This window comes from Accipiter gentilis, chromosome 2 (assembly GCF_929443795.1).
Source record: "Accipiter gentilis chromosome 2, bAccGen1.1, whole genome shotgun sequence".
Taxonomy (NCBI): Eukaryota; Metazoa; Chordata; class Aves; order Accipitriformes; family Accipitridae; genus Astur; species Astur gentilis.
The window spans coordinates 33,254,779-33,278,664 of record NC_064881.1 but is presented as its reverse complement, the minus strand read 5'-3'; the positions used below and the strand labels follow the sequence as shown (position 1 = coordinate 33,278,664).

Sequence of the window (23,886 nt, the reverse complement as noted above, 5' to 3'; positions counted from 1 at the left end):
TTCCCACCATCTCCATCCCCATCCCCACCCTCAGCCCCTCACAGAGCTTTAGAGGTGTTGGACCACCGCCTGTTCCCTACTGCAGAGGCTGCATCAGCCCCAGCAGCCACCACCGCCGGCGGGCTGCTCTGTCCTCGTTGGTGCCCTGCCGATAGAAGAAAGGCACCTAATATTAGGTGGTATCTAGGGATGGGGTGGAAGCTTGCACACTTACTCTTTTTAAGAACCTGTTTAATATTATCATCCAGCAGCTAAAAATCTAAGGCTACAGCTTTCCCAGTGGCAGGAACCACACCTGGGCAGGGAACACCGCTGGTGTTGCCCTGGGAAGGCCGGGCAGCGCCCTCCTCACCCACCCGGACACCGGACGGGAGTTCGATCCACAGCCACCCCCAACAGCCCCCTTGAGTGTGGCCACCCTGTTTCAAACGCTGGAAGCCTAACCGGGTGGCACAGCCGCTCCACGCCAGCCAGCAGCAGCACTTCACCCTCCCAGCACGTTCAGCGCGCTGGTTATATGGGAGACGGAGCACGTCCTCGCAGCCCGGGGTGGCAGCTTAGAGGCAGCTCCGGCCTTGGAGCCCTGCGCCTGTTTGGGCACGTGAGAGCCGGAGCGTGGCCGCAGCGCGGAGCCCGACGCCCGGCTGGGGGACAGGCAGACCCAGCCGCCCACCGCTCCCCCGGCCTGCGTGCACACACCGTCCGAAAACCTCCGGCCCTGAACGTGTCATCCTAAAAATGACATTCCGTTGGCAGCACTGTTCGGAGAAGAAAAGCTTGCTGCTTCTTCAGCTGCACGTGCCCTTTGCCACGAGCTCCGCTGAAGGATGCTGCCCACCACCTCAGAGAAAAGCAACAAAGTGCTGCACACAAGTTCTGTAAAGAAAATGTTTTATTTAAAGTGTTAAATACCATCACCAGAATGAGTTTGATTTACATTAGTTGGTGTTCATTACAGGCCTAATCTGCCCTTTTTTTTTTTTTTTTTTTTATTCCCCCAACTGTAATTCCTTTTAACGTTTTAAAACGTACTATGTACAAGACAGCAGTGATCACTGGAATAGTGCTATTTACATGACTAAACCATAAGTAGAGTTGCAGACGTGTGAAAATTAAAAAAAATACATTAATTTTTTTAAAATAAATACTGCATAATGACAAGTATGTACAAACCTTCCATGCGTCATGTCCTTGATTTTAAAATTTGAAATAATTTATCTAGGACTATGCATACAAGAATGTGTGAGCACATCCCACAGTATCAGGAAAATGCTTATGTATTTTTGTTTAATATCCTAGGGGATACTGTAGACTGTATGGTAGTAGTATTTATTTGCTGCTGGTAGACAGGTGTCTAAATTATTTCAATAAATATAATTTTACCAGTCTGTCCATTAACTTAACAATAATCCATTATATAGACTCTGAAGACAAGACACAATCTTGATTTATATGATATTGCACAAAGTAAAAGGCATTTTAAGTGATACTGTTATTACTTTTGCCCTCTTATGAGGCAGGTACAATTTCTTAATGGGAAACTTCAATAGATTTTCAAACAAAATCAGAATAATTCTGTGTGGCCTTAAAGGTAAATGTCATGTGTATTTCAAAAATTATTACAAGGTTTCAATATTAAACCTTAAATAGGTATTAAAGGCATACAAAGACCCAGAAAAAAAGGATATCTTGTTATTAAATGTTAGCCAGTTACATTCCTTTTAAATAATGAAATATAAGGAGAAGCTTGAACTTGCAGCACCACCCAACGGTAGTTACTGTCTGCTACAAAAAAAACCAGGTTTTTGAAGATCCGCTGACTGCAATGAGGGTTCTGGTAATGGTGTCAAATAGCTGTCGGAGTGGTACTGATAAGCTTTCTTTAAGGCTATTTTACAAACCAAAGACTGATATTTTCCAGACTGATATTACCTAATTATGTCTTTTGCAACACAAATAGTTTATGAAAATTGAACTTTACAGCAGAAGAACTGTATGAATTAGTAACCTTTGTTGCTTTTGTAATCTCAAAAATGTAGCAATTAATTTGGTTTAGTGCAAATAAAGGTGTTTAAATTTATTTCCTAAAAATCAACCAGGTACTTAAAATTTTTCTTCTTTCCAAAAACCTTCAAGAAATGATAGTTCAACCTTTGAATGAAAGATGCTGGTGCTGAAAACAAATTTATTGAAGACATCTTACAATGGCCACATGATTCCAGTATTTTGCTGTAGAATTCAATTTGAAGGTGAGAAAAAATGAAAATAAGTTACCATGCACTGTACAATAAATTGCAAAAAGTTCAAATATCTTCTTTATCAAATACATGCTGAATTACATTAATGTACTCCCAAGCCATGTTGCAAAATCCTTTTCAACATGCTTGAAAAAAAGTAAGTTCTTAAACAATATTTTTCTCAAATAATTCAGAAATGCAGAACAATCTGCAACCCTGAACCAAATACGGGGCATAAGAGAGTAATAAGTCAAAAGGTAGCCATTTTAGAATATGATGGTCATCCTGGGAGGTAGAGGGGGAAAAAGAGCAAAAGGAAGAAGGGAGACTGGGAGGAGAGATAGAGAAAGGAGGAGGTAAAAGAAGTGTACAATTTGCACATTATGTTGAACTTTACAAGGCTTGTACCTTTTACATTTAAATAAATTTAATATATTACACTTATTTCTTGTCACATAAACAGAATTTTAAATATTTGCTAGAAATTATTTTTTATTTTTAATATATGTCTGCAAAAATACAGACCATGACTGGTTTAAAGAATGATAAACGTGGTGTGTCTTTGTATCACCCTGTTGCATTCTCTTCCCTTTAAAACCATGCACTAGTGAAATTTATTTTTAAAAATAATATAAATTGTTGAAAATGGCTGATTTATTCTTTTTTTTTTGCAAGTTGCAGCCCCAAGAAAATAATTTAAGTGTTCAGCTAAATCTGTGTCCATGCAAAAAAGTTTCTTTAATTTCATACAGTACAGTATATCCACAGAATTTTATTTTTCAGAGAGTCCATCATATCTGGGGTTTCACTGTATCTATAGCTGGAGGTATGAAGCCCGCCACTTTAAGTCTTGAACCTTTTCAGTATGAAGAGTTTTCGGATCTCCAGCAACTGTTTCAAACGACAGTTGACTTTTCTAGCATCCTTACATTCTTCTTTTCTTCCAATGTCTGCTAATCCACTGACTCGTAACATGGCTTCATGGGAGGGTAACTCCATTTCTGTGGCATAACCAAGCATTAGGAGGGCAGGGCAGATAAATAAAGAAACGGGAGCAACAAAACAGATATGCCATTGAAAAGGACTTTTGTTGCATGAAACAGATTGATTCTTTTAGTTTAGTCCATGGCTTCAGATTGGACCAAAACTGAGTGTCCCTGAACTCCAAACCTATCAGTTCTTCATGACTTCAGTCCTTCACCTGAGGGCCTTCCGTAGGGCACAATGTGTGCAACTTCCTTGAGAACACAGGATCGCGTTGCAGCCCTAGAAACAGGCTCAGAAGACACAACATTAAGCATGCAGTGTTACCAGGGTTTGCGACCTGTAATTTTATTTTTTTTTTTGTAACGCTGGTTGCTATGACAACAGTTTCACAGCTGCTATGAGCGAGCATACGAAGGTCCTGTTGAACTTTCAAGAGATGATTGGGAAGCTCTTCTAGTGAGAGGAGCTAAAGTTGGGTCTACTAGGGAAGAAGGAGGGAAGAGTTTGAACCACCCAATCACCATGTTGGACAGGTCCAGTTCATCTAAAAGTATCTGTGCCACTCCCATAAAGGATTTGTGATCCATACGTCCATAGTCTCCCCAAACAATTATCTGTTAGCAAAGGAACACAAGAAAATAGAAAAATTTCAGCAAAAATGATGACAGCTTCAATCTGATTCACCAAATATCTCTGCTAATTTAATTATAGTAAAGAACGAAATATTTGACTGCTGACATAGTTTAGTTCTGTGTGTACTAATCATGATGCAGTGACAGAAATGACCTGGGCAGTAACAGAGAAGTTATCCATGATACTAGAGAAAGCCCAGTGAGAGAAGGAGCCCATACATATAGTAGAAGCAAAATAATCTACAACTAACTTTTGCTCTGCACTTTCTACTTGCATCAACAGTTATTACTGTAGTATTTTTCTGCTCAACAAGTATTTGAGATAGCAGAACTTGCCACGTGAAGCATGAAAGGAAGTTTGAAACTCATTCAGTGAAAACTGTACAGGTGACGTTTTCAGATTTGGAAGAATATTGATGCAAATTACCTGTAAAACTTTTCCTTGGGGACTTTCTTCAAATGATAGAAGTTGCTGATAAAGTGGTTCCAGCGTTTTTCTTGCTACCTTTGTTTTCTTTTTGGCTATGCAGACTCCATTTTCTAATAGATACACCTTTACATATGGTGCTTAGAAGAAAGAAAATAAAGAACAGTAAGTAAAGAAGTCCAGATTTCTTGCATATCAGATGCGCTGTTCTATCACCATATGATAAAATCTGCCTTTTACTGGATATATAACTTATATGAACAAATCTCCACAAGCAGTATTAACATTTATTCACATGCAAAGCATCCATGCATTTCCTTTACTTTTCTCCATGGTATAATTTTTTTTTTTACTTCTTTTTTTATGTCTCTCTTGCCATGAAACAATTCAGATTCTGACCTGGAAAATCAGATATTCCTATATATAGTATCCCTATACTGTACAGTATGCAAAATAGGCCTGTTAAGTAAATGAATGACTTGCATTGACTTTGGAGAGATTTGGATCAATGCTCCAAATTGTTAATAATTTCAAATTATCTACAAGGTGAAAATCAGTGAAGAAAAGACTCTGACACAATTTCTACTTTGGCAGAAGAGCTTGCTAAAAATATCATTATATTGTCCTTTTCACACAGTGTTATAGGACATCAGATTATAAAATAAGGAGTAAGTAGCAAATACTGGTCTACTTTTCGAGTAGTTACCTATTCCACACCTCTTGTTCATACCCTCTTCTGCCCTAAGATTCCTATATCACATCTTCAGTATATACCTTCCTTTCTACCCCATAACCAACAATGCATTTGCTGTTACTGAAATACTTTTTTGTCTTCTGGTAGCCCAAACACCAGTCTGATTTTTTTTTTTTTCCCTCCTTAAGTAGGGTTGATTTTTTGTATACCATTATGCATTTCCAGTGTACAATACTGTCATCTACTGATATGTGAATTTGCTAAGAGTTTACATAAGTTGAACAGTAAAGCCTCAGAAGTTGGGGGTTTGCTGGATTTTTTTGGTAGAACTCTATTCTTGTTGCTAAGATTTTTCTTCCTTACCTGGCAGTGTCTTTGAACCTGGTTTTACAACAAGGCCACGGGCTCGGATTATTTCTACTTCCAGTTGTCCTTTCTTGTCCATCATTCCCACCTGGATATCTCCTAGACAACAGAAATAAATCCTGGCATTGTAGTTCAGAAATACCTCAATATATGAAAAGCTATGGGAATTTCTAGGATGAATGCATGATGACGTGTATGGTCTGCATTCCACCAGTATGATATGGATTTTAACACTACTAGGTATTTTAATACTTATTCTCTTCACTGCTCTTTATGTTAGTAAACAATTAAAAACCCCTGCAATAACATCTTGTCTCTCACTTCCCATGCCCCCATCACTTCAAATTAAATTATTTTTTTTTGTCTTAAGAATTTCTGACAGAAATAAAGGCAGCAAGGGCATTAGTACAAAGCAGCTCTGTAAAACTGTTTAAAATCTCTTCACCGTGCCTCTAGTTTAAGACAAGCTATGAAAAGATAACTTGTGAATATAAAAAAAGCCTATAAGCACAATAATAACAAATACTTTGCACCTACATTTCCATTTTTATTCAATACTATCCAAGTGATTCAGAGAAAGGATTGGTGTCATCAGCTACATTTTAAAGTTAGAAAACTGAAGAAGAACAGATAAAAGACTGAATTTTTCAAAGCACCTTTCTACTTTTGAGTGTCTTAATGAGCATCCACAATTACGTTCAACATTGGCTGAGGTTATAGTTTTGGTCTTAACCGAGTTGTTCAAAACCACATGGGAAATCCATATTTAAAGACTTAGACTCTAGATAATTTCTATGTTCTAATTACCAGACCCAGTAGATTATATCATATCTATAGGACATAAATGCTTACCCATTGATGGTGTTGCCAAAGTCTGTCGTCCTACAAGCTGGGCAGGACCAAGTCCATCCAGAAAATCACTGAACTGGCTGTCTGCAGCCAACCTTACACCGGGGAAAATCAAACTAAAAAATAATATTGAAAAAACCCCAAAATAAATACACTTGAATTTGCCCTTTTTTGTTTTCTAGATGTTTTGCATTTAGCGTTTATGGTTTTGGTACTACCGCTGACAAGGAACTTATTTACACTGACACGATTACAAAACAATTACTGTAATTTTCAAAACTTCACAGTGTTCAACAAGCAGCAATTTGGCTTCCGGCACATAAACAAACAGGTGAAGAAAGCACTAACCCTCACTAAGTCTAATTTCCACAGTAATATTTTTCCATCACGCTCTCTTTTCCCAATGTACTAAAGACCACTGTTAATTATTGTAGTATTCATACGTGAGCAGTTCAGTAAGATATTAATACATGCCCTTACCAGTAATTTAGTTACATGAAGGCATCTCAGTCAACATGAACTCAATGGCTGAATGTCATATGTATCCGGTGAAATGATTACATTAGACCGAACACTGGTCACTACTTATAAAATCAGCATTCTTTATAAACATTTTGTTTAAAATGTCTTTGGTAATGACGTCTATTCAATAATGGGACTGAAATCCATTGTGGCAAATGACCAAAGTAACTTAAAATCCAAATTCTCGCCATAAGTTATCTGTGACCCATTACAAGGCAGTAAGAACTAATGAGATTTGTAATGACCAACCAAAAATAAATGTCCATCTCAAATGCATATAGTGCATCAGCTTGGACGTGTAAGATATATTGTCCAGTGTAGGTGATACTTCTGCCCAGGATTAATTAGAAGAATCTTTGAAAAACTCTTGAGCCCAGTGAAGGACACCTGGAAATGCTCTGCTCTGCAAAGCGCAGACGTATGCAAGGAGTTTTCAGAAGAGGACCTGTCCTTTTCTGTGTTCTACCTGGCGCGCCGCACCAGCTGCCCCTCCTGCCACACCACATGCCGATGCTCTGACCCACCAGGTGCCTTTCTCATGGCAGGCCAGAAACGATCCTCGTCCCTCCTGCACCAACAAGGGGAGATTCTTTTGGTCACAGGGGAAGACTTAGGCTTGGTCCATCAACGACACTAGCTTGTGAAGGGAATTCTGACAGAAGAGGGCCTACAGCGCTCACCGCACTTTTGTCTAACTACCGGTTTCCTGGAGAAACGTCAGGCAACCCCAGTTGTAACTGCTGCTTACTTTCCCTCAGAGCTGTAGCTGTTCATGCTCCCATCCGTCGACTCCCGGCTGGCCTGACGGGTCATCCAGTTCCTCATCTCCACAGCCAGCCCTGTCTCAGTGCTCCTCTGGACGGTGCTCCGCAGCTTCTTGCCCCCTGCTTCTGCGAAGACAAAAAAGCAGCCCCCATCGCACGGCGCTGTCGCGGCTGGGCCGCCCTGCGGGCAGCACACCACCGCTCCCCGCGGCAGAAACACTCGGAGCCAGAAATCGGTGGCCTGTGCTAGAACTTCCAGTTACAAATGACCGTTTTTTTTAAATAATAGGCAAGCAGCAGCGTAGATCTCTTTTACAGGACCTCAGTTCTATCATCGCCTGCTTTCCAAGGGCAGACAGCATACGCACAACGCAAGTCTGCCCACCGAGGTAACCAGATTTACACTATCCGTAGTCCAGTGTGTTTAAAATATGTTTTCTCTGGATGAATACATCCCTCTTAGCAATTCAATTAAAATGTTACCATTAAGTCAAAACCTGCAGTGTCTGAGGAATGTTCTAATTCAGATGAATTATTTGATTTAAAAACATTTGGTCATCATCTGCTAAATCAAGTTACAGATATCCATTAGTGAGGACAGTAAACAACAAATCAAGAAGCCTTCCCATTCTTTCTTCTCTATTCACGCTCTTCTCATTTCACTAGCAGCTTTAACTGTATATGTAAAAAATACAGTATTGACTTTTATGCACAATATGAAACTTTATTACCACCTCCAGGAGTAACGTTTTTTTGTATCCGCTTGCATAGTTTAATTTTAGTTGTAAAAACCGCAAAGTGGCAGATAGCCGAGTATCAGACAAGGGAAAAAATACTCAAAACTTAATAAAGCAGCATTTTAGTGTAGGAATTTTGATCAAGACTTCAGCCAGAACATATGTTGAAAGCAAAAAAAAAACCAGAAAGGAAAGAAATTAGTAGGAATGAAGCTTCAGTTTTTCTTTCATGAATAAGACAGTCACTCCATGTCATTACTGATTTTAAATGCTGGACCCTGCAATGGGGCAAGGAATTCTGTATTCCAATTTCTTTTATCTGTTCACTACTCCCCTGACTTCAGCACAGTGGTGTGTGATATACTGATAATATTATAAAAGAACAGTAACTCTAAATGTACACAACACCAAATAATATTGGAATTCTTAAACAGTGATACAATGAGGGTAGAGTAATATCCAATATCCTAGGATATCTAGGGACTCACTCTCTTCTGCAGTTCTTTGTAGCCTTTGCTACCCTTTACACCTTCTCTGGCTCGTCATGTACCAGAGGTCAGAAGAACTGCTGGACCTGTGGGGTTGGTGAAGCTCTAGGATTCGAGAAAGGAAATGAGCAAGGGAGGAGATTGTCCTGGGATAAGGACTCTCACACCCCAAGAAGAACATGTAAGCACAGGGGCTGGCTCAGACTAAGAGGACCTGCACCCTCAGACAGGGAATAGAAGCGGGACATCAATTTCAATGTCCACACTCAGTGTCACTCTCTCCTACAGGTTGCAGTGTAGGCTGAAGTCTCTGTCTGGTTTTGGCCGGGATAGAGTTAATTTTCTTCACAGTAGCTAGAATGAGGTTATATTTTGGATTTGTGCTGAAAACAGTGTTGATAACACAGGGATGTTTCCGTTACTGCTGAGCAGTGCTTGCCCAGAGCCAAGGCCTTTTCTGCTCCTCACCCCACCCCACCAGCGAGGAGGCTGGGGGGGCACAAGGAGTTGGGAGGGGACACAGCTGGGACAGCTGACCCCAACTGACCACAGGGATATTCCAGACCATAGGACGTCATGCTCAGCATATAGAGCTGGGGGAAGAAGAAGGAAGTGGGGATGGATGTTCAGAGCGATGGCGTTTGTCTTCCCAAGTAAGTCTTACGCGTGATGGAGCCCTGCTTTCCTGGAGATGGCTGAACACCTGCCTGCCCATGGGAAGTGGTGAATTAATTCCTTGTTTTGCTTTGCTTCTGTGCACATCTTCTGCTTTACCTACTAAACTGTCTTTATCTCAGCCCACGAGTTTTCTCACTTTTACTCTTCCGATCCTCTCCCCCATCTCGCTGCAGGGGAGAGTGAGTGAGCAGCTGTGTGGGGCTCAGCTGCCGGCTGGGGTCAAACCACAACAGTCTCCCAGGCCCTCCAGTCAGGCGGGATATTAGGTCAGATAAAAACCACAGGAATTTTAGTGGGAAATAGACACCCAAACCACCTTGAAACCCACTGGCCCCTTGTCAAGAAAGATTAATAACTTTGCAATATTTAGCAGTAGTGAGACATTTCTATAACAGTATCATGAGTGGTTCAAATCATATTGCTTATTACAAGCCTTCTATGCATTCCTTAAGACCATAACTTTTAATGAGTATATAAAAATAACAGAAGTAATAATTTTCCTCTAGAACTTCAGCTACCCACATGAATTTGTTACCCAACAGAGTGAAATAATTTTTTTACTATGTCAAAACTACTTCTGAAAATGCCCATCAATACCTGGTGCAATAAATACAAATAAAAAAGATGCAAGGCTAACATTACATATGAAAAATGAAGGGCAGAAGCCAACAGTTTCATTTCTATTGGTTTGTACTGTTCCAAGTGTCTGCTGGCTTTATTATTTATATTAAACTAATGAAAGCTGGCAGCTGAATTCCAACACTGGTCCAGAGTTGTTCTAAAATCTAATCACTCACATCAAAGAAATATTCCCACAAAACTGCCAGGAAAAAATTGTGCTACAGTTTTGTAGAAAAGGTACACTGCATCATAGTTACATGTGAAAGGCACCCAATTCCTGAAGCTCCATGCTCTTTTCATTCAAGTATTGTTACAGGATATTGCTCTTACATTGTAAGAGCTCTTTTTGATTAGTAAGCATTCATTTTCGTTCAGCCTTGTTGAATGGTGGTCATTCTCAATTCATTGTTGCAGACATGATTTCTCTCATGCAAATTTAACAGAACATCTCCATCTTGCATGATTCTTCAATCTCTTCATGTCATATCTTTCAAAGATTTTGGCGTTTGGGATAAATATGTGTTTGAATATGTGAGATGTGAAGGAGTGCATAGTAACTTTTATTAATTAGTAGGGCAGATTTTTTCTGAATTAGAATTAAAGTCTGTATGCCTTCACTCTAGCAGAACATTCACAGGAAAAACAATCAACACATCTGTTGCACATCAATTTACTGAGAAATTAAGGCAGAACTGGTACAATTCCCATTCAAGTCTTGATAAAGGCACATGTGTAGCTGTTCTTAGCATCTCTCTGAATCTTATTTTTAAGCAGTTTTACTTTTTTTCATTTTAACCAAAATAAGTGCTCTTGCTCACACGAAGACAGGCCGACAACTGCAAAGATACAACTTGGATACAGCATGAAAGTTAGGCATGCATAGTATATCCAGCTTTTGTATAAGTGCAGGTGGTAAACAGTAATTATTTTGACCTTAACACTGAATTTAAGGAGGGTTGAAAGGAGGCTCTGTGAATAACTATTTTCCGGTTTTCAACAGAAACAGAGCTCTCTGATGGTCTCAAAAGAGAAATATCTGACCTTTCAGCAATAAGGCTCCTAATCATGATGTTGATGCTTTGTGAAATAAGAAATTAAGACTTTAACAGCAAAATGACAATTTGGAATAGAAGTAAAGAAGAAGACCCAGATCACAGGCATGATTCCTGAGCCACTGCTTTAGAGATGAATATTCTTTCAGATTAAGCTAGGCTAAAGTCATATGTAATAATACGCATGAGAAATACCTACACTTGATTGCCCACAATACTTGCAACACATTGGTCCCTGGAAAAATGTAATAAATAAAAAATAATCCCACAACTCCTCAAACAATTTAAAAGCAAAGACAGTATTTACGTAATCCATAATTTGTGTCTCATAAATTCAGCATTAAAATACTTAAAAAGTTGCAAGTAGCAATGAAAATGCAAAGTAGTTACTCAACTCAAAGAAATAGTCTTTGGTGTCATACTTCCAAGCTGTAGCTGGTAGAAGATCTGGTTGAAGGTCTTACCACTAGTAAATCCAAACTGTTTTCCCTCATTCCTGCCTGGAAATTAAAACCTCCTCTGTTGTGCTAATTCAACTACTTGTGTGGCTGCATTCTGTCCTGGACCCAGCCCAAAAGGAACAAATCAACAATATATTTTAAAGTTGTCCTTTTTGTTTTAAGACAAATCATTTCCCAAAACCATTTGTGAAAACAAACATACAGTTGAATGAACCCAACTGAGGTGATGCTAATCTCTAGCTAGATGAATAAATTGGGAACGCATCTGACACTAACACAGAAGTAAACATGTAACTAGTGCCACTGTAAAAGTGTGGGTTGGTTTCATAATCATAAAGTATACAGACATATACGTTCACCTCATGCTCATCCTGGTTTTAATCCTACCAAATGAAAGGATGGAGAAACAAGAGAGTTCAATAGTATATTTTGTTTTTAAGCGTGTTGCTGACTACCTACATTGAAAATCATTTTACTCACAATTTACTAAGCTCTAATAAAGAACATTGAAAATGTTCTCCAAATTAGTATAATCTAATTGCCCTAGAAAGCAGAAATTTCTCTCAAGTCCCCATCACAAATATGGAATATATTATCTGAAAAACACTAGTTCAGATTCTTGCAGCCATATTGTAAGGAGTGGAATAAATTACCAGAAATAATTGCTTTGGCATTTAAGAAAGCACATTCATTCTTACAGTTAATCACACTGGTAATTTAACTAATATGGTTACTGCAAATAGACTCCACAGGCCACATTTTCTAAATTACACATGGAATTATTTGTTCCCACAACTTGGAGTGCAAATCACTTGCAAATTAGGGGTGCAAAACTACCGATACGATCTTCAATATCAGATGAGGACAAGTCGAAAACTGCAGTGAATGCAACAGATTGCCTTCCGTGATCTGGGATCTAGCCAGATGAAATTTGCCTCTGGCGGGGAGACCTCGAGCTCTCAGCTCGCTGTCAGCAAGAGCCTCCAACAACTGCTCACCACCAGGCACAGAGCCCCCAGAGAGGACGTCGCTGGCGCAGGCAGAGGCAGGCGGGCTGTGCCAGTCCCCCGGTGCTGCGTGAGCTCTCGGTAGGACTTGCACTGAGTACAGAGCCGCTGCGGCTTCAGGAACACACTCATGTGCTTGAGGTGCCTCTTCTCTGCTCTCCTCACCTCACCTCACCAGAAAGGCTGCATAAAAACTGCCTCAGTCTCTTCACTTGAACTCAGGAGTTAGCTGCCTGTAAGCGACCCTTTTTCAAGAGTAAAGCTCTAGAGATCTGCTCTAGGCATGTTAAGAACAGGTTAGATAAAATCATCAGAGACTGTCCAAAAACATTTGATCCTACCTAAGAAAAGGGAGATGGGGTAGGTCTCAAATTCCCTTGCAGTCACACAATTCTGTGTCTGGAACAGCCCAGGTTTGGGCTGCACTGAATGAGGCATTTAGCTTGTGTTTAAGCACTGCCGAGAACCACAGCTGAGTTGTTTCTTTCCTTGTGTCACCCACAGACCCCAAGCAGCAGCCACAGATTAAGATCTACTAATTTAAGCAGGCTTTGGGAAACCCAGATTCCACTGTCACCTCAGTTTGAGAAGCTATGAGCCCATCTCACCAATTCTCAGAGGCCAGTGCTAACGACCAGCTTGTGAAGCATCCTGTTACGGTCCTTCTGATGGAGCTTTTTCACAGCACATGCCATAAGCATTTATGAAGCCCAAAAGAGCATTTGCAGGTCCAGGGAGAAACTGTAGCCAGGGGACCTCCCTTACTTTGCACTTGTAAGGAAGAAGGGAAGACGTGTTCCAGTTCCTGCTCCCATGAGTATCTGAACGTAAAACACTGAGAAATTCCGACTGGGATGGGGATGTCCTGCCCTGATAGCCCAAAAGCAGAGCTGCCTTCAGCGGGGAAGCTCTTCAGTATGGGAGCAGCCAGGTTTGGAAACTCTTAAAGTCTGGACTGACAGCCTCAGTTTGTCCTATGCATTTTTTAATTTCTTGGGAGACCTCACTAGTTTTTCATTTTCAGTCAAAAAATACTTCTTCACTCTTGTCCTGCGCTTTTGTGTTTCCTCCTCTCTCTTTCCTCTGGCCATACTGGAAGCATCGTTAATTAAAGTTAAGGTTAATTAACAAGCTTTTGGGTGCCATTCTTGATAAATTCCCGTACAGAAGACCCAAGAGGCAGCCATCACAAATCTCAGTTGTTCCTGGGATATAAAGCTTCAGCCAGGTTGCAGCATCCTTTGCTGCATTTCATTTCCCTGTCATGGCAAGGCTGGTCGTACCTTCAGTCTGGAAAAGATCCCTGTGGCTTGTTGTGGCCACGTGATGCAAAGTCAGTTTACCACGCACTGCTCCCAAGCAATGCTGTGGTTTAAGGCAGGCACCTGCTCTTTATTCTCTCCCACTTTTTAATGTGTTTAAGTTGTATTCTGCCACTTTAATTTCACTGCTGTGCTGATGTCCATTCTTCAGTCCTAACTGACCCTTCAGCAAGTTCTTACGAGCACCAGACAATGGAAACTGCTTTTGTCTGTGTGGGGCATCCATCAGTTTAAGCTCTTCAACACTGGCGGTCCCAAAAGTTTTTGAAACATTTTTACAAGACTGAAGTGTCAACAGAGAGCTGTTTTTCTACATACATGATAATTACTTCCTGTTCCTAAAATTCCAGTATCCCCTGTACTATTATTCAGAATCACTACTGAATGTCCTACACGTAAGAAGGACAAATAGCCATCTCTGACAGCTTAGAGCTTGTTTTCAATACCTGTGCTATGTAAAATGGAAATCCCAATTAAGTGTATACAGAACCACAGCATGGAGGTTTGCTGCTTGGCCATTCCCTTGACAAAGAATTTACCCCTGATAACAGATAACAGACAGCCAACAGACTGGGAGCCATCCCAGGGAATGAAAACTAAATAACCGCACCTGTAAGGATGACAGATGTTAGTACTGATGTGATTTCCACTTCTCTTTTGGTTACTTGGTTCTGACTACGTAACAACAACCTGGCTATGCAGATCTGGTTGGACCCTTTGTTTTAAAGATCTTGATTGTAATACACAGTAAGAAAATAAACTAGTTTTTATATTTTTAGTCACCTATTTGGCCCAAGAGGGATCAGGACATCTCTATTACTTTTAAATTTTTTTTTTTCAAAGGTATGCCTGCAGGGCCAAGAAGGAATGTTTTCTTCAAATTTGTGTAAGATGTATTTCCAAGTCAGCTGCTATCCTGAGGTTTACTGAGCTAGTAAAGTAGCCCTTGACTAGCCAGTCCAACCAGAGATCCATAAAGATTTGAAACTAACTTGAAAAAACTCTGTTGCACGTTAAATGTCTCAAATATGGGATCATAAAAAAAGTTTATTTCTGATTGCAGTATAAAGCCAGCAGACATCAAATGCAGAATTAATATGTTATCCTAATTACTTTTATTTAGAAATGCGCAACTCCTGACAGTGAGATGTGAATCAGGAACACAACTGCACACAGCCACTCAGGCCTTTCCAGCATTTAGCAGAAGTCTCTGTTTCTGTTACTAAGACCATCGGTTTTCTAGGTGTGGTCAAAAGCCTTGTATGATTGCTCTAAAACTGAACCCAGAGGTACGACAATGAAGTAGCACATGGCATAGATGTTCTTATCATTCAAATATCACAGGTCTGACTGTGCATATCTTGTGCATGTGTCAAAACAGAATGGTAGCATTTGACATCCACTTTGTACATCCTGTACAACAATCTACGTGGCTACAAAAAGTGCAAAGCAGTGGGAAATCAGTCTCATCCCCAAGCTATTAAAATCCTGAAAAAATAAGGCAAGTAATTTTGTGGAATTACATTCTAATTTTATATGCCATTTACATATGGAATCACTAAATAGGTGCACATCTTCACCACAAGAAATTTTTAAACACAGTCTTTGATTTTGCCAATGACAAAGGATAACCATCTTAAGTAAAAAGAAACCATCACTGCAGTTTTGAGTGATAATGTTTTTACATTTATATGTACATCCAAATTTCTGGATGTAGAGCATTCTTATGTACTTATTAATAACAATTATTCCATGCAGTGCCAAGAGCAGATTAAAACTTCTTAAACAGGGAAGAGTGTATATATTGAAGAGCTTAGAATTGTGGGTTTTTTTAATTTTTGTATTATATGAATTGAGAGATGCTTTCTAAACAAGCAATAATGACAGTAACACCATTCTTTAACCCAACCTTGATTATTTTTAGTGTAGCTAGGGTCACTGCATACACTATCAGATGGATCTGCGCAGCATTTTTGAATGATGTAGCAATTCAACACCCTCTATTAGGGCTTAATGAGATAGATGGTGCCAAGTAGTTGGATGGCTACTGAGAATACACAAATTAGAAACAGTTCTTCCTCCTAGCTTTGTCTAAGATGAGTAATGATACCATGCAAATATCATTATTTAAATAACCACAGTTCCCAAAACTCTGAGCAAATTTCACACTGTAATGACCCATTTTCAAACTACTGCTGTTAAACATTTACCTCTCCAACTGAAACAATGGCAACACTGCCTGCCACTGCTCTCACTACACTGCTGACCTTGCCATTGAAAAATGACAATTAGAGCATGTAGATATAAGTGAGATAGTTTTTTTCAGGTTTATGTAGGTACCACCAGAGGTGAAACCTCTCATACAGTGTAGCTCCACTGCTGCTGCTATAGCCGTACCTGAGTTACCTGTTAGTTATTCAGGTACATGCTGCAGTGTAAGTAGCTGCTCAGAAGAGAAATACAACAAATATAAGAGAAATACAGCTTTAAAACTCTGTTGGGCATTTCTATCATATAGTCAGGTTGAAGTATGTTGTACTTTCAATGTCAATCCTTCTGCAGTCTCTTCTACTTTTCTGTGGATTTTCCACGTTTCCCAGAATACATGTGTTTTGTTTGTCACACTCTTTACTTCACCAGCAACAGTGTAGTTTTTTTCTGTGCTTCTTTTTTAAAAGGTCTTACCCATCTTGGCATCTACATCTACTTCATCAGTATAGTACCTGAGTGTAATTGGTAAAAACACTTGGGACTGGATAGAGAGATGCAAATTGCTGGAAATGACTTCTGTACTGCTTCCACCCTGGAGTCAGCCCAAGGAGCTGCAGAAGCGGGAGAGACCCAGCCCCACCACACTGATGGAAAGGCTGACTCAGCTCAGCCCCTGAGCAGTGCCCTAGCAGCAAACATAAAAAATTATCGACCATAAACTTAAATGTCATACAAAATCTGTATGGAATGATTATCATTCCATATTGGGAGTGATTTTTATCCTCTAAGAGGAGCCACCCCACTGTTGCATGAGATGCGCAGCAGACAGTCGCTGGCGTGTTAGCATTAATCAAGCCAGGGTCTTTAAAGCTTCATCTTTTACAGTGATACCCTGCCACAGGGCAGCATATCCTTCTTTCATATTCCACCTTGGCTCTGCCTATGAACATTGCACGTAAACAAGGTCATCTTTACCACCAAGGCCAAAAAGTAGGCTAATTCCCCCAAGAAGATGTAGTTATTCTCATTTTCTTCATTGCTTGATGTTCCTACTATTACTTTATTCTTTTCAAGAGGATAATTTTAAAGCATAACTACTTCATGTGCAGGACTCTCTTCACTTTAATAATTACTGTGTTAATGAATTTATTGTTACTACTTCCCCCATTTTCTATTTCTGTTTAAATTATTGTCTGCTTGTTATTGTCTACTGGGACCTCCACAGGGACAGTGTGATCTGGCGGCCTAACCACAGGAACAGAATCCAGGAACTGCCGAGCTTTATCCCAGCTCTACCAATGAGCAATGATTAATCGGTGAGAAATGCCACTGAAGCCAGTAACAGTGCTCAACTGAGCAGTTCAGCAGACATCTAAATAGATCCTGATCCTTCACTCACTAGCACCAATGGCAACACTCCTGCTGATACCTGTGTGGGATCGAACAACCCCTCGAGCAAGTTTCCCAGATAGGTATCAGCCAGGTGACAGGAGCATATCATGTGCTTCTATTCCTGCTGAACTCCTGCAGGGACACTCAGATACTTCTTCTGGTAGACATCAATATGCAGAACTGTAATGCATCTTCTCCTCAGCTAACACAACTAATTCTTGCTATTTTTGGCATGATAGTCTTGGACTGAAGAACATTCTGTGGCTTTTTTTTTTTCAATTGCCTTTTGTTTTTCTAACATACTGGGAGACCGAGATGCTTTCCAGTTCTTTCTGAATTAATTTATGTCTTAAATTATAAAGAATTATCTCTTGAATTGTCTTCAGCACCTGCAAAGCATTTTACTTTCCCCTTGAATCTCATAGCTTCACTACCACCCAAAAACTTTGGCAAAAGAAGACATTCAATTGAAATATACTCCCTTTTGGAGGGCATAGTTCTGCACACAGATCTTGCCATGACTAGCAGTTCCCTAGCTGCACTCCTGGCAACCTGCTATTTAACAGTTTATATCACCACCTCAGTGTAAATGCAAATCAGAAGTGAATGTAAATAGAGCAGAAAAAGGAAACTGTAGCGCAAATTTATTACAGCAAACAATACACGCAGTGTAACTTGAGGAAGCACCGAGTTAACAGTCCCACTCATAAAAATAGACATAGGCCTTCTAGTGACCACATGCAATCTGAGCCTTTCTTTTCTTTTCTCAGTGCATGTTGGACAACTGTAATTCTTCTTCAGTAACCTTCTTGTACATAAGAATCGTTTGCTCTGGCACATTTTCCAGTTGTCCACAGGAAAGTTTAGTAAACTCATATCCACTACTTTTAAATATATTATGTGCAAGAGATTTTGCACTCTGACTACTCAGACATCTGAAAGGATGTCACACACATTTACATTGGAAATTCCTTGGTCTTTTTAATTTAATGACAAGATGTCATTAATTTCAACAAAGTCAGGATTTCAGACAAAATGTGAGGCTCGGGATGCTCAAGAGCATTCAGAGAGGGACTGATTTGCCCTCTGTCCCCATACCAGTTCAACAATTTCTAAGTAATTTAAATCGGTTTCAAGCATTAAATCTGTTCCAAGCATATCCCCACTTTACTATGCAGGCTGTACACTTTATCATCAATGAATCTAATAAAAAATGCAAAAGACACCCTTTAATAACCTTGATACTTTGATAACATATGTAATTTGCCCTGGTACCATATGACGTTAGTTCTGTGTGTGCACATGCACACATGCCAGAAATGATGATGAAAAAACCTGACTTTTCAATACCTTTTACTAGACAGAGCTAAGAATAGAATGGAATAGAATAACCACCTTTCAAAATAACGAATGCAAATAAACTTGAAGGACTCATCTAAGTGATCAGCAAGTAGGAAATGCTAGACTGAACAGCAGTTCCCTGTGGTGCAAACCTGGTCCACCATGGCAGGGTCAGGCCTACCCATGGCAAGTTCATGGCTACCAACTGGAAAACTGCAGCCCTTCCACAGCCCGCTGCTTCAGTACATTACAGCTTGGATGCCAGGGCTTAAGAAGTCTCCTTCTTTAATCAACTGATACTCAAATAGATCTTCTCAATCATCGTGTTCAAAAATAGTTTCTAAAATTATTCTTATTAATATGTTGTATTGAGTTACTTACTATTCAGTTACTTCTGAACTCAACAATACTTGTATTCTTTCATACCCAAAGATTTACCTATGCACCAGTGTATTCATTTCAGCAGTTAATGAACAAAAGTCTTCAAGCGAGTGTCACAAATAAATGCCTCAACAGGTCAGATTTTCTATTTGTATTAAAAATGTGACTGAGTGGGAAATGTAAAAGCACCCCTATAGCAGGTTAACTTTTTTTAACCTATCCATCATATGCAGAAATAACTACATCTTGAGGATGCATAACTTATGAAGTAGGTTTAACAGCTATCTTTTTCAGATTAAACTGTAGAGGAGCATTAAGTACCTGAACATGGGAGTGCATGTACAACACTCACTTAAGGACACTGGTGGTACAGAAATATAAATTGCACAGAAGCACGCAAAAGACAACAAATTCTTATTTGAGTGCAGAGGTGACTTGCCGTCAAAAAAACCCATCGCGTTTTTTCTTTCTAAGCTCAGTGAAAGCACTTGGGAAAAGAGTTTAGCTGTCACGCCTGTCACTCCCTCCGTAACCTGTTATGTCTGAAATCTCAGGTAGCAGAAACTCAGCCCGCTAAAAACTGCATAGCAATTATATCTCTATTTTTTCATTGGAATTACATGAAATGCATTTTCAAGTGTAGCCTACATCTAAAATAGGATCCGATAACGTAAACCAACACAACATGTAAAAAAATCCGTATACATTCTTTTAACACTTCTATTTGGATAACTTGCCAGCACAAACCAAATAAAGCATTATAATTACCCTTAAATTAACAGATATTCTTCTACTGACTTCCATACATTTCATATGTCTTTGAACCAGTGAACAGTTTTAAACATTCACAGATCTCAACTGAGGAATAAGTTAAGTATTTCCTAGAGAAGTCAAGAAAATAGATCAAAACAAAACAAATCAATACCCTGACTTCACACAGCATTAATGCAATTGTTGTAACTAATAATCAGGATTGAAAAGACAACTATTCTGGAACGATGGAGAGAAAAAACTCTAAAGAACACCTAAGCATGTTTAGCATAATATTTTCAGTGTTTTAAAAATGTGTGTTTTCAGCCATTGTGTTTATTAGCATGGCAAAAGATTAAAAATGCCCTCTAAAGCCTACCCTGCAGTCTATTGGCAATATTTTGCAATTCACTTCATTGTTCAAGGCAGGGAGCAGATGAGAGTACTGAAGGACAGCACACTTCGCCCCAGGGGGCAGCTCCCTCATTTTTATGGGAAGGGGCAGCGTGGCCAGCCCCAGAGCAGGGTCGGGGGAAAGGCAGGGGACCGCACCTCAGCATTGTTCGCATCAGACAAGGAAAGATGTTCTGGAGAAGAGGCTTTAGGCACTGTCGCACATGAGAAGATAAAGCAAGACGTGTGAAGACTGGGGACAGACGTTTGCTGCTGAACCCTCGGCCCGAGATGTGGGAGGTGATATATGCAGATATTTTAAATACGGATTATGAATGGTGTATATGCATGTTTGGCTAGCGGCATTGGACGTATACTGATATCTTAATTTGATATTGCTCAAATCTACTGAAGGTGCCATGTGCTCCATTAATCTTAATGAAATTAAAAATCTTGAATTAGTTCTGATAAACACTGTTCATTCTGTATGTAAACATATTTAAACACACCACATTATCTTCTTTACGAAACGAGTATTCTCAACACAAACTCATGAAACACAAGTTCTGTCCCGGGTAGGGGTTGGTGCCATGCTTAACTCTACATGTACATTTGCTACACACATTCCAAACACTAACAGGAACTTTTGATTTTTCAGGTTTTTTTGATAGCTAGCTTAGACTTTGTTCTTTTCTTTTTATTGGCCACAGTTACACAGAAAATCCATTGCATTTCTCTTCTTTTTTACGTAAGGTTGTGGTCCTGCAACAAATATATGGGAATTATACACACACTTTACTGGTTGGACTTACTTTTATGGGTAATGATTTACTGTGAGTGACAGCTGCAAGGTCTACGTGTACGCTGTTCCCAAGAAAAAGTTAATCAGGGCCAGTATTTAGTTGTTCAAGTCTAGCGTTCTTTGTAAATTATGTTGTAATAAAGGACAGGGGTTACCTGAGCAAGCCCATGCCGTGCCAGAAAACCACCCGTGAGGAAGCGCGGCTTGTTTTCCTCATGAATGAGCAGAAAATGGAGAGACCCTCTACCCCATTTTTTTCCCCAACGTAACTAGAGCTCAGCTAGTAACTTCATTTCCAACGTGATGATAAACATCACCATTTAAATCACACCTCATTCTCCCGTTACGAGCACCGTCTCACCAACCCCTCTCTCACCACCAGTAACTCTCCGGGAGCCGCGTCTCCGCACCGAGCTCCGCGCTCCGCACCGCCGCCCGCCCGCCCGCCCGCCGGGACGGGGACGGGGACGGGGACGGGGACGGGGACCCCCGGCCCTCCCCGGCGGGGTGCCGCTGCCGGGCCCGCCCCAGCCCGGGGACCCCCCGGAGCCCCGCGCGGGACCGCGGGCGGGGGTCCCACCCCGCGCACACCTGCTGCCGCCGGCCCCGGTCCCGGTCCCGCCACGGCCCCTCACCTCCGTCCTCCTCCTCCAGGGAGTTCATGCAGGGGAAGTAGACCGCCAGCGCCTCGAAGGAGGCGGAGAGGCTGCTCCGGCTCTGCGACCGCTGCATGGCGCGACCGCCGGCCGCCGTCTGCCGGCCCATCTTGGCCGAGCGGCACCCGCCTTTGGCGCGGTACAAGAAGCGCGGCGTCTTGGCGGCGGGCGGCGCGGAGCGGAGCGGAGCCGAGCGGAGCCGAGCCCTCCGCGGGCGCTCAGTGCCGCGGGGGGGGTGAGGGCGGCGGGGAGCGCTGGGCGGGCTGCGCGCCGCGAAGCTCCGCTCGCTCTGCCCCTGCTCTGCCCCTGCTCTGCCCCTGCTCTGCCCCTGCTCTGCCCCTGCTCTGCCCCTGCTCTGCCTCCGCCGGCGCCGCTGCTCACGGCGGGGCGGGCCGCCGCAGCCAGCACGGGGCCGCCTATCAGCGGGGTGAGCCGTCAGCCGGCGGCGTAAGTCACCGGGGCGGGCGGGGGAGGGGGGGGGGGGATACACGGACGGCGCCCGTGGTGCGAGCCTCGCCGGCGAGGCGGCCCGGCGGCGGGCGGCCGTAAATACCGACCGCGCCGGAGGGAGGACCGCGAAACGGCGCCGGCCGACAGCGGCGGGCCGTCCCGCAGGCACCGCCCGCAAACTTTGTTCCTCCCCGCCCGGTCCCCGCTGGGGCCGACGGGTGGCCCCAGCGCGGCGGGAGGTGGGAGGGGAGCGCTGGGGGCGGCCGGGGGCAGGGAGGGACGATGAGGAGGGGGAGAGGGAGAGGGAGAGGGAGAGGGAGAGGGAGAGGGAGAGGGAGAGGGGGCGCCCACGCTTCGCCGAGGCGCGGAGAGCGCTGAGCGGCCCCGGGGGCCGGTGCCCACCGCCAGCGGCCGCGGCCGGCGCGACCCACCTGCAGCCGCCCGGCGAAGCGTTTGCTCTCTGGCGGGGCTTGTACGACGGGGAATGAACCGCGGGATCGCAGGAGGGCCGAGGTGGGACGGGACCAAGGCCCCTGCTCCAGCGGGGTCACCTGCAGCCGGTTGCCCAGGTCCGTGTCCAGGCGGCTTTGAGCTTCTCCACGGAGGGAGGCCCCGCAGCCTCCCGGGCAGCCTGCGCCAGTCCTCGGTCACCCTCACGGTGAGAAGGTTCTTCCTGATGTTCAGGGGGACCCTCCTGTGTTTCAGGTCGTGCCCATTGCCTCTGGTCCTGTCAGCGGCCCAGCAGCTGGCGAGGAACCAGGCCCAGGAGCCACAGGCAAATCCTTCTCCTCTCCTCCACTGCAAGCAAGCCGTTTTCCTCTAAAGCACACCTGCCGCCTTAGCAAATGTAGGTGTATCTCTGCTGAATTCACAGAATTCGCTCATACCTACAACATCATTTTTATTTTTGATTCAGCTTTACTGTCGTATTTTCCTCACCACTATTTAGCATTACCTTTCTCTTCTGTTTATCCAGTATGTCCTAGTAATGGACTGTATAGCATTTGGCAACCTTCCCCAAAAGTGATAAGAAACTAAAGCACTGGACATGATTAAAAAGAGCTACGAGCCACTGTAGCAGTCTTCTGCAGTATCAATAACTTACTCCACTATAGTTCATGACAGTGCAAAAGCAGTATCAAACCTTGCACGTGGGTCTTGTTTCCTTACTGGCCCCTTAAACAGTAATGATAGTAAATGTGGTATTCTTTTTCAGGTTTCTTTCAAAGGTCTTTAAATCCCCCCAAATAACGGTAAACAATATTTAGGGTTTGATGTAACTAACTTTGCAAACAGAATGCCAGTTTGAAGCCAGCTGAAACTCTTCATGAAGAACGTGTATAGAGTCACACCCCTGGAGCATATTTCATTGAGTTGATGTTTGGAAAGGAATATTTGTGCCTGGATAATAAGAAGAGATTATAAACGGCAAACACTATTACTCTTATGCTTTGCTAAGGAATGAAAACTAATCAGAACTTCAGCACTCAGGGATGGAGCCTATCATCACTCGATCTACAGGGAAACAGTGAGTTTTGGCAGCTATTTTTACAATATGCACAGTATTTTCATTTCTAGATAACTATAATCTAGTATTCCTAATAAAACATGTCTCATGACACCATAGGAACTCATTTTAGAACAACATAAATCCTCTTTTCCTCTG

The 23,886-nt window shown here is 42.1% G+C and overlaps 1 protein-coding gene across 50 annotated transcripts in view; it reads right to left on the bottom strand.

Annotated features, from left to right (window-relative positions):
• Nucleotides 1–874: 874 nt before the first annotated feature.
• The window catches only part of RIMS2 (regulating synaptic membrane exocytosis 2), a 489,705-nt gene continuing 466,693 nt past the window's right edge, over nucleotides 875–23,886 (bottom strand). For all 50 annotated transcript variants that reach the window (XM_049817916.1, XM_049817521.1, XM_049817538.1 and 47 more), the window contains 5 exons: nucleotides 7,463–7,604; nucleotides 6,196–6,308; nucleotides 5,341–5,442; nucleotides 4,284–4,423; nucleotides 875–3,838 (listed from right to left, as the gene is read on the bottom strand). In XM_049817916.1, the coding sequence (XP_049673873.1) occupies nucleotides 3,620–3,838; nucleotides 4,284–4,423; nucleotides 5,341–5,442; nucleotides 6,196–6,308; nucleotides 7,463–7,604 (716 nt within the window). In that variant the 3' untranslated portion in view covers nucleotides 875–3,619. The remainder of the gene's footprint in view (nucleotides 3,839–4,283; nucleotides 4,424–5,340; nucleotides 5,443–6,195; nucleotides 6,309–7,462; nucleotides 7,605–23,886) is intronic.